This window comes from Pipistrellus hanaki, assembly GCF_964339955.1.
Source record: "Pipistrellus hanaki genome assembly, chromosome: 12".
In the NCBI taxonomy this organism is placed as follows: Eukaryota; Metazoa; Chordata; class Mammalia; order Chiroptera; family Vespertilionidae; genus Pipistrellus; species Pipistrellus hanaki.
This window is the reverse complement of record NC_140514.1, coordinates 51,229,684-51,241,390: the sequence shown is the minus strand read 5'-3', so window position 1 is coordinate 51,241,390 and position 11,707 is coordinate 51,229,684. Positions and strand designations below refer to the sequence as shown.

Below are 11,707 nucleotides of genomic sequence, written 5' to 3'. Positions count from 1 at the left end.
AACAATCCTCCAAAGTGATTGTACCCATTTACGCCCTGCGGGTTGGTGGACGGCCGTGGCGGTGGCCTACCTCCTCTCCAGCGTTTGGGATGATTAGTCTATTCATTATTGGCCGCGTGGTGGGTGTGGAGTCCTGTCTCCTTGTGACTTTACTTTGCACCCCTGCTCACATTTACTGCCAAACTTTCTCACCTCTGTTGTGAAGTGCTTGGTCAAGACTTTTGCTCATTTTTTTTCTATTGGGTTATTAATGATGCAAGTAAAAAATTTTAAACATTCTAGAGATGAGTCTTTTACCAAACTTAGGATTTACAAATGTCTTCTCCCACTGTGGCTTACCTTTTAACCCTCTTAACGGTGTCTTTTGATGGACAAAAGGTTTTAGTTTTAATGAAGTCCAATTTACCTTTTTCCTTTGGAATTAGTGCTTTTTGTACTGGATTTGAGAAAATTGTTTTCATGTCCAAGATCATGCAATTATTCTCTTATGCTATCATTGGGAAGTGCTAATTTAGCTTTCACATTTACATCCACTATCTACCCAGTTTGATTTTTGTGTCTGGCGTGAGGTAGGGCCAGGATTTGTTTTTAAATGTGAATGTCTAATTAACTCAGCAGAGTTTATGGGAAAAGAAAAAATACACATTCCGTCCTCCCTGCATGGCAGTGTCCTCACCACAGACTTCAGTCTTTCTCTTCTGTCACTTTGTCTGGCTTATACAAATCTCACACTGTCTTATTCACTAATGCTTCAGAATTAGTCTCGACAAATGTTCTTACTCAGATTGTTTTGGTCCTAAAATTTTCTAAGTAAATTATAAAATAAAGTTTATTTTTAAAATAAAATTCTACTGAAATTTGTATTAAAATTCCACTGGTTCTATACATCAATTTGGAGAGAATTTCTCTCAATAATACTCACACAGTTTTCAATTAAATTTAATTGGACTTATTTCTCTGTATTTTTAATAGACCTTTTAGAGCAGATATAGGTTTATAGCCAAGTTGAGAGGAACAGAGATTTCCCTTATACTCCCTGCCCCCGCACATGCACAGCCTGCTCCGTGACCATCTTCCACCACCAAGAGATACATTGGTTACAACTTATGAACTTACACTGACACGTCATATCACTCCAAGTCCATGGGTACATTAGGGTTCACTCATGGTGTGTCCATTCTATGGGTTTGGACAATGTATACCAACATATATCCACCATTATGGTTTTATAGAGTGTTTTCACCATGCTGACAGTCTTCTGTGCCCCATTTATTCCCTGCATTTTTTATGTTGTTATTCACGGTATCTTTTAAATTGTTTTCAATTAGTTGTCACTATTTAAAACTATTAGTTCTCTTAAGTTGATTAACAACCCTTCTCCAGTGTGGTTAATGACACTAATTTGTTATTCAAAGTCCTCACTTACAGTAGATAATTTTTTCAGTCTATTTTCTCTCTGTTATTCAGAATCCGTGGTTTCTACTGTTTTCCCCCTAATTTCATTGATTCTATCTTCTGTCATATCCGTTGTACTATTGAGCTCATCCAATGAGGTTGTTTGATGTTATTGCATTTTTCAGTTTTATAATTTCCATTTGATTTTTCTCCAATAACCGTTTTCTTTCCTGAGATTTTTCTACATTTTCATTTGTTTTAGGAGAATTTGAATCGCTTTCTGATCCATTTTTGTGATGGCTGCTTTGAAGCCTTTTCAAATACTTCCATGTCTTGGGTTGGTGTCAGCTGGTTATTTTCTCACATTTAAGTTATTTTCCTGGTTCTTGGTATAATGTATACTTTTTTTGTTAATCCTCACCTGATGATATTTTCCCCATTGATTTTTAGAGAGAATAGAAGGGAGGAGGTAGAGAGAGAGAGAGACATTGATGTGAGAGGATTGGTTGCCTCCTGCAAATACCTTGACCGGGGCTGGGGATCCACCTGCAACCCAGGTACATGCCTTTGACCGGGATTCAAACCTGTGACCCTTCGGTGTAGCAGCCAATGTGCCAACCACTGGACTACACCACTGGGACTAATATATATATATATATATATATATATATATATATATATATATATATATATATTAATATATTGTATTGATTTTTTTACAGAGAGGAAGGGAGAGGGATAGAGAGTTAGAAACATCGATGAGATAGAAATATTGATCAGTTGCCTCTACTTGGGATATGCCCGAAACTAAGGTACATGCCCTTGACTGGAATCAAACCCAGGACCCTTTAGTCCACATGCCGATGCTCTATCCACTGAGCCAAACTAGTTAGGGAGTATTTTTTAAAATTGTATCTGGACATCACCTTGCTTTTTATGTTAGGGTCCTATTTCAATTTTTCTTCTTTCTTTCTTTTAAATCTTCATTGTTGGAAGTATTACGTGTGTCCCCTTTTCCCCCCATTGCCCTCTCCCATGTTTCTCCCACCCCCAGGCCTTCACCACCCTGTCGTCTGTTTCTAAACGCGTATATGCATATGTCGTCTGTTTCTAACTGCATATATGCGTATGAGTTCATTGGTTGATCTCTTCCCCCCTTATTTTTATTTCTTAAGCAGGCTATCAGCCTATTCAGCTTTAGCAAGCAGGTCCTGACCTAGGGTAGTGGGCTGTGAGCTCAATGACAATTTAACTTCAGATCCTTTGTCATACCATTCGTCCCCTGGGGCTCTCACTGGTCCTTCCTCTGCTGTCTAAGGGGCTGAAAGAGACTCCTCAGTGGTCCTCTTGGTGCCTCTGGGTCTAGGAAGGGAATCTCAGGTCTGTGGAGACCAGGCTGGGCTGTTGTGTGACGTAAGCCCCTTTGCTGGTGCCATCCAGTCAGTCCAGGTGTCTGTCAGGGAGGGAGGAGAGCCCCACGCCCACCAGGAAGGGCGAAGGAATCTGCTTCGGCGTCTTGAGGTGCTGTATAGGGCAGCAGGAAGTGCCAGGCTTCCGTCACCTTCTCCTGTGGGAGAGGGTAGAAGACACCCTGATGCTATGCTGTTCCTCCAGTTCTAGGGACCCTGACTGGTCTCCTTTCTCTTCTCCTCCTTCAGAGTTTTCCTTCAGATTATCTAGCCAGGAGGGGAGATGAGAGAAACGTGTTTATGCGATCTTGTCTGCATCAGAACTCATTTCAATAACTTTTTCATGAAATAATTCATTGCGTAAATCAGTGATGAGTCCCTCTCCAATACAATTCATTGGCCTAAATAGAGCCAGGCTATAAAAAAGGCAATACATCAGAGATGCTTAGGCCCAAATTCACCCTCCTTCACAAAGAGACAGCTTTCATAGACGTAACCCACATGGGGACAGCCCATTTCCTCCCGTGGGATCATGGGAATTACCCAGATGGCTTCCTGGTTATACTCTGCGCAGGGATATTCCAAGGAAACTTTATGGATCCATTGTACAGACATAGGGAGAAAGAGGCGGCATTGCCTGTTTCCATTTCTGTAACCAGCGTATTTCAGAACAATACATGGACAGCCAGGAAAGATGAATGCAGATTAGGGATGAAAGGAACACATGGAGAAGAGAGGAAGCAAAGGATATGGGCTTTTCAGACACACATTTCACCCCCTCTCCGCTCAAAAGAGAGGCAGAGACCTGCTGTCCAAGCAGGAACTACCAGGAAACACCAGCTGAGAACCTTGGCACCCATGAGCCCAGCTGGCCTTCTGACCCTGCTCCTATTTTAAGTCCATGAGCTTTTTTTTTTTTTTTTTTTCCCTGCACCTGAGAGAATGACTTCAGTGCAGACGGAGTCCTTATAGAAGCGAGGGGTTATTTTAGACCTGTACACCTGGCGGCCTCCCCTAATCTCTGATCCTTCAGGGAAATGGAAGGATGATTCTCTGATTAGCATCCACCCGGTGTCCTAGCAGAGGGAACCTGTTTTCTCAGACAGCTTGTTAGTTTGGAGCCAGTTGGCACTGCCAAGGGTGATTTCTGGCTGCCCCACTGCCTGTCACACCAGATTATACCCATTTTACCAGTGGAAGTATGCCGTGCCAACCCAGTCCTGCCCTCACTAACTTGCTTTCTCTGGAAAGCATGAGAACACAGACACATCCTGGGAGTCCATATCTAGTCTCTCGCTTACAAGCTGTGTCTTTGGACAAATTATTTTGGGGACCTTATTTCCCAATCAACATAAGTGGGACTAATAGCTCATGGCTATAAGGATTAGGCAAACAGTTGTAGGTAAAAATGAGGCCACGGTCCTGGCAATAGGAGGTGCTCAATAAATTGTAGTTATCAGCAGCAGCACCATCATCATCATCGTGCTCCAAGCACTTCTATGTGTTGCTTCATATGGTCTTAACAAGAATCTTATGAGAGAGGGTATGGTCCCCACCTTATAAATGAAAGCAGGGAGACTCAGGATGGTTGGGTGAGTTGATAAGTCCCAGGGGAATTCTGGTCTCTTGGCTCCAGAGATGGTACCTGGGGGCAGCGCAGCAGATAGCACTTTGTCATGTAAGACAGCAGCAACAAGGACCGCAGCAGTACAGTCCTTGTCACTTAACCCTCACAGCTATGGACTCAGGGTTCTGTCATTGACCCCAGGCCTCTTGGTGAAGCTGGCTTATTACCCATTCAGCTCCCTAGTTTATTATGCTTAATCGTGCTCCCTTTCTTTATTAATATCTGGCTACCTATGCTAACAGTTTCCTTCCTGGTTGAATTTCCAGAAAGCAGAAGAAAAATTCTATTAGTGGCCAAATCCCCACCCTCTGCTTTCTTGGAAGGAATCGCCGTAGTCACAATTATTCAAGACTGCAGTCACAATTCTCTGCGGCCGGCCTGTGTTTCATTAAGAGGATATTGGGTTCCTTCTGAAAACCCACACAGGTTATCCCTTCTTTCCGGCAGCAAAAGGTAATTAGCCAGGGAAATACTGGTTTCTGTGAGCTCTTCCCATCCCTGCCCAGGGTCCTGAGTGGCTTTGGTACTAAAGTCTATGACTACATCTATCTTTAAGCAGATGACCGACCATGGCAGTTCCGGAGCGCCCTCATTTGCAGATGTGCAGCTGCTTGAGGAAAGCCATCTTCTCTGGAATCATTGGCGTGCCGCCTCCTGCATGTTTTCCTCTCTCTGTTTTACTTGTTTCTCACCTTGGGCCGTTGCCCAGCAACACAGGATGGTCTTTTTGTGGCCCGGTGACAGGCCGGAAAGTTAACACTTGCGACTGGTGTTTTAAATTTACCAGCAAAGATACAAGGGGCAGAACACGGTGCCAATTGATAGAACCCTGAGCCTCCTTAAAAATAATACTGCCTCCTATATATAGCCTTTCCTTCACCATAAAGATAATCCTCTGGTTTCTCTTAAGTAACCAGAGAGCGGAGAAAAACAAAACAAAACATCCAATGGCTTGAATATCTTTTACCTTAAAGGCGTAGTTCAGGGAAAAGTAGATTGGATTTAACATGATTTATGTCACTCTTTTCTCGGTGCCATATATTACCTTTTCCCAAGATTTTGAAAACTCCTATAAAATGAATGTATAAAATATTAATGTACATAGCAAAAATTTTTCGTTTACATGATTTTAGGCTTAGAGGAGTACAGCGATTCATATAATGTGGTAGATTACAGATACCATTAAAATCAAATATTTATGGAAAAAATATTTTTTTTCAAAACATATACCATCTTTGGGAACTCCACGGAGAGTTTAGAAAGCAGCCAATAAATTAACATGTTATATCTGATATGGGCACTGTTCACTCCAAATTTTCAAAAGACCCAGAGAAATGTACAACCAACCAGCCTATTAGAACTGCTTTAAAAATTATTTTAAAATTCTGTGTTGAAGCACACTTAATTTTTTTTTTTAATTTCTGAAAATGGGACGATTTGAGCGATTTTAATTTACAACATAAATGGAAAACTCCCAAAGTCAGCTAAAACCTAAACAGAAAATGCAATTATAAATGTTTACACAAAACTCCAATTTCCCATAGACCTGTGTGAAATAAGCAGAGCTGAGAACATATTTTGGGAACATATTCCATCAGTCTCTTAAAATATTTGTCCTCTTCGCTGATAAGACAACAGAAGAGGAAAAAAGTAAGAGCCTTTGCCTACCTTCAACAAACCTGTTAAAAACAACAAAACAATACTAAACCAACGGACTCAGAGACAACAGCTTTCCCTCGTTTCTTTGAAGTGAGCCTCCTTTTATTTTTCATATTTGGAAACCTACAAACGAAGGCTTCCTTGGAAACAGATGAATTTTGTAGTTTCCAGACTCGGAAGATAAACAAAGCACTTCTCTTTGCTCCCCGCCCCCACCCATTAAATAACCTCAGGCCACTGTCTGAGCTCCCTCTCCTCCCCAGTTCCGAGCGGGGTGGGGGTTGGGGGGGACTGGGCTGAGGCCTGAGGCAGGAGAGGGAGGGGGGGGAGGGGAGGGTCAGAGGGGAGGGTTGTTAACTGCAGAGGCGTCAGGTAGAGAATTTCACATGCATGCCCGCACACACAAAATGTCCAGTGGAACCAGGCAGGAGAACTGTTAAAGGGAAAGAAAGAAAAGTACTGCTTCATCAGCTAAAAAGCAGCCGTGCTCTTTCCTGGTTTGATGTCAGCTCGCAGTGCTGGCTTGGAATTGCCCGCAGCACTGTTGGGCCCCTGCCCACGCAGCAGGCAGACAGCTCTCCCTGCCAGCAACTGGCTTTTAATAAAACAGGCTGCTGTCCCCCGCTACGGCCACGGCCACGGCCACTGCCAAGGAGGACGCTCTTGAAAACGAGTCCCAACCCACAGGCACTCCCTCCCCCAAAGCAGCAGTTGTCTGTTCCTGACGGGGGACCCGGCACTGGCCTTGCCGAGTGAGTGCTCACTGGCAGCCACCCAGTCCCTGGAGCGGCTTTGGCTGGGTTCTCGCCATTCGTGAGGTGAGCGGCTTTCTGAGGGCTCCGGCCTTGACAGTCCAGCAGGATGGATTTTGGAAGAAGGAGCTGGCTTTTGCAGGAAGGATGAGGATATTCGGTCCCCAGCTTCCCACAGTGGCTCTAAGGAGTCACGCCAGGTCTGGATTTGGACCCGACTTCCTTCTTAAGTGTGATGAGTTTAGCATTTGGAGGAGGTTCCCTAACTCTCTGTCGTCTCCCCACTTGGATTCCACTTGGGAAAGCAGTTTCTGAAGTTTTTCAACCGCAATCTAACACAAAGTGCGAAGCCCAGGGGAGATCCAGGGTGCCCTCCAGGCCGGTCCCGCCTGGATGCCAGGATGCCTTTCCTGGGCTCCACACCACCTCTTGTCCCGTCCCGAGGCATCAGCATGATTTGGGAAGCCCTGAGGAGTGTTACCCTGGTCCCTAGGCACCAGTCGGCTCATCTCAGGCCCTGCTGTCACGTGCACAGGTGGGTGAGCACAGCATCAGCACCAGATGGAGGCATGTCTGACTTCTGCAGGTGGACTTTGATGAACTCCAGCATGAAGGAGAAGTAATTGCCATTGGTAGGAAAGGCATGGCAACTTAGACTCTATACAACTCAGATTCTATCCCCACGTCTGCCCGGTTTTCCTGAATAGCTTTAGGCAGCTGATAGGTGTTGATAGATCCTTCCTTACTCCAGTTGATGGGCAGAGGTAAACCCCTCCTGTGGCCAGACATTCCTGAGCTCTGAACCACCAATCAGCACCTGCCAAGTGCCCTAAGCCCCACCCCCTGTCCTTAAAGGTGCTTCCGCACCTCTTCGTGGAAGCAGCAAGCCTGTGTGTGTCCTGCCATCCTAGTCTCCGGCTCCCTTTTCTATTTAATCTATCAGGTGTGTGAGTAGTTCCCTCATTTGTAAACTGGAGTGCAGTAATGGGCTCTGCTGCTTTGACTCCCAGACCACACCCATGCAGACATTGCAAATCCCTCACAGCACCTCTCCTTGCTCCCTGATGGGAAGCCTAGCCAGCCACAACCAATCGATCAGAGATGGCACCGAGCAAAGACCTAGGATGGTGTCTAAGTTTTCTTCCAAGTGTGATGAGTCTAAATCCAATATATTCCTCTTTGCTTTAAAGTTCTGGGGAGGAAATGGTGTTACAGGTGTGCTTTCATTCCTTCCTTCACTTGAAATTGGTGACTTTGGAAGAGAAAGGAGGAGGGAAGTATACAGAGGGAACATCTGGGCGTGTGGATGGTGTCAGAGTGGAGAGTTGTGTCTCCTGGACCACAGCCCGGATCCATCCCAGCACAGCAGGGTCCTGGCAGAAAGAGTATGTACTAACCAAATCCAAGAGGAACATGCTGCAGGAGGCTTGCCAGTGTGACCAGAAAGGGTTTCGATGGAAACTTCAGAGGGAGAAAGCAAAAAGCCCAAGTAAATCTATAAAAGCCGGGCAGCTGCAGCACAGCCCAGAATGTCAGCCAGCTCTGGACAGCAAAAGAAATGACTCTTGCTGACTCAGGCAGAAGGGGAGGGCGCGCATTGGGTGCTGCAGAGATGCTCATGGAGTCACGGGAGAGATGGGTTCTGAGCTGGAGAAGCGGGCTCAGCCCCAGACATGAGTCCTTGGGCTGCCAGGTGCCTCTCTGGGGAATGAAAGGGCTGCCTCGCTGCTTCTGAGGCTGCTGCCCTGGGGACTGCTTTGGGCAGGGGACGAGGGGCTGTGGGCAGCAGAGTGCCCGCCTTCCCATGTCCGTGCAGGGGCACAGAAGGAATGGGAACGGATTCCCATCCCATGGAGGCTGCACCATGACGGAAGCCTGCCACAAGGGGACATGGAGTTGCAAAAAGGAAGGGGCCATGGATTCTAGGCCACTGAAAATATAATTCCCAACACCAAAGTGTCACCCCACAACCGCAGTGAGTGACCAGACCTGTACTAGGACAGGACAAGTGTCCGTCTCTCAGAAATAGAAGCAAGCATCCAATTCCATCCAGCAGGCCCGCTGGGCAGAGTGGGAGGGTGCTGCAAGATCTGTCACCAGGTGTGGAAGCTCGTCTCGGAGGCCGGGAGGGTCAAGGGTAAATGCCGACAGTTAACTACCCGCCCTTAGGACCGTGCTGCGAGCAGCACAGGAAGGTGCCTAGCATGTCAGACAAGAGTCACGGCTGGGAATGTCAGACCTGCAGATGAGGCTCAGGGTCATCTATATCCACCAGGGCGGTGTGGGGGAGAAAGGGGGTATGTCTGTCTCACTGCTCAAAGCTGTATCTAAAAGTCGGCTGCAGAGTGGAGGACAGGCCCAGGAGTGTCAGCAATGTCACCACAGCAGGAAAGCTCGAAAGCTCTTCCCTTGAGGAAAGAAAATCTCCCAAGTTCAGAGTGGGGCTCCCCCTCATCTGGGCCCGGCGCCAGTTCCCAGAGATAGGAGCCAAGTCCACGCTGAGGTCTGCCTCCTCTCCACGGTTCTGCCGGCTGGGGGCTGGGGCTGGGGGCTGGGGGCACAGCAGGCTGCTGCCACCACCATCTCCCTCCACACAGAGCAGCAGTGGAGCCAGGGAGACCTGAGTCCGGGTGACCTTGACGGAGTTCTGAGCCTTTTGCTTGGCGGCCAGCCCTTGGGGAAGATTCTCTGAGCCAATAGATTCTCTTTTTGTGTCGAAGCCAGCTTGAGTTGAGTTTCTGTCAGTGTAACCAGAAACAGTTCCAATAATAGGTAGATAACAATACTGATATTAATAGTAACTGCACACTATTTCCTTGATAACAACTCCAGGGAATAAATGCTGCTACCGTGCTCAGTCTGACAAGACGAAACTGAGGCCAGAAAGACTGGGCACCGTCTCCTGATGTTCACCAGAAGGCCTGGGGCCCAAGTGAGAGGAGTGATGGGGGAAGCTCCAAATTCCGCTTGTCTAACGGGGCCTATGCCCAGTGAGGAACAAAGAGAGAAAACACCTACATAGGAAAAACCCATGTGGCCACCCGGTACGCCTGACAGTAAATCATGGTACATTTATAAGATGAAATACCACACAGACACTAAGCACGTATAGAAGATTATTTCTTAACGAAAACTACTCTGGAGATCACGATCCCAATGGGAAAGGGAAGTACACACGTGTACAGAAAAAAGTTCACATTTTGTTTCTTCTTTCTAATGGTTATCTCAAGGCGATGAGACGATTAAAAAAAAAAAAGCCATCAGGACAAGACACATGCAAAAGGTGATACTGAGGCTTAACCAAGTGAAACGGAGACAGTGCCCGGTGTGGCGTCCTGAGGGGTGACCTGCCCGGCACGCTCCGGTCCTGGGAACCTCGGATTACATGGCACGGTTGGGGAAGGGGACGATGTGTGTCCTGGAAGAGATAAGGTTTGTGGGGGCTGTGGCAGCTGTCTGCGCACATTCGATGGATGTCACATCAGGGCGTGCCCCAGGTTTTGTCCTCTGGAACAGCACGTCTCCGGCGCTCAGGGACACACCTTATGGGAGGAATACGAGGACTCTTATGTCCAAAGGAACTTGGGGCCACACTTGGCCCTGGGGCAGACCCTCCCAGCTGCTGGTGGGCATCTTGGCCCGGTGACAGGCATGGACCCCCCTCTTATGCGGGGGGTCCACGGAGAGGTCTCTGGCTCTGCATGGGGTCTGGATTTGATAACTTTCTCTCTCTCTCTTTCTCTCTCTCGCTCGGTGAGATGAAAACCTATAAAATGCTTAATTCTGGGACAAAGTGGAGGAGCCAATGTGACCATCAACAAACTCAGGGTTCACAAGGGGGGGGGGGGGTAACACCGTCCTCAGGGTGTGCTGCCTCACACAGGAAACGGAACACCAGCATATTTCTGAGCCCTCCCCCTGCGGCTCTGTGCCACCTGGAGCAGAGACAAATGAATACAGAAGCTGCTCAGTCAGTTTAAATACCTTCTCAGGGGATAGCTCTGTAAACGCTGGTTCAGAAGGAGCCCAGCAACACAGATCAGATCTGTGTGGAGGGGGCTTTGCACGTGGGAGCTGATTGGTCGTCGATGAGGAGAGCGACAGCCAGTGTGCCCGTGAGGGAAACGCTGTGGCCGTCCGCAGCCTGGGCTGCCGAGGGGACCGGCTGGGAGGCAGAGCAAGGGGGGTGGCTGAGACACAGCCCTTCCATGTCACGGGTTTGGCCAGTCCAGTGTTGACCAGGAAATGTCTTTCTGAGCTACTCCGGGTCAGCTTCTTCCCCTCACAACCCAAATGCCTGCACTGCTTCCTGCTCGCCCTCACACCACTGGGCCTGCTGCGGGGGGCGGGTGAGGGCGGAAGGCTGAACATGGGATGGAACGGGAAGCTAACAGGAGGGCTATGTTTTTAAAGTGAGGAGCAAATTTTCTACATTTAAAACCATGGATAAAAGGAATCCTTTGGGGATGCTTCCTGGTCTGAGCTTCTGAGCTGTGCACACGTGTGGCTCTGTCCCTCTGAGTGGAACCCACAGAAGGCCATGTGCCAGCCAGGCCTGGGGGAGGGGATCAAGGTGGCATTTCACATCAGTGGGGAGAGGGTCTCTCAGATTGTATTGGGACAATAGGCAGGGCAAAATTTGGGTAAACACTTCAGTTATATATCTGAACAAAATCTGCATAGCTCAGATATTTAAATGTAAAAATAAGGCTATGAAAGTTCTATCAGAAAATGATCATTATTTTTTTTTCACATCAGAGGAGGAATGTCTTTATTAACATATACACAAACTACAAAACCAAAAGGGAAAAACACTTGTTGAAAATGACTACTTAACAATCATGTTTTCTCTATACACCATACAG

At 47.2% G+C, this 11,707-nt stretch overlaps 1 protein-coding gene across 1 annotated transcript in view; it reads right to left on the bottom strand.

Annotated features, from left to right (window-relative positions):
• Positions 1-3,003: 3,003 nt before the first annotated feature.
• Positions 3,004-11,707, bottom strand: part of LOC311630845 (uncharacterized protein) — a 124,481-nt gene continuing 115,777 nt past the window's right edge. Inside the window, exon 8 of the mRNA XM_084900308.1 lies at positions 3,004-3,071. Coding sequence (XP_084756434.1) covers positions 3,063-3,071 — 9 coding nt within the window. The 3' untranslated portion in view covers positions 3,004-3,062. The remainder of the gene's footprint in view (positions 3,072-11,707) is intronic.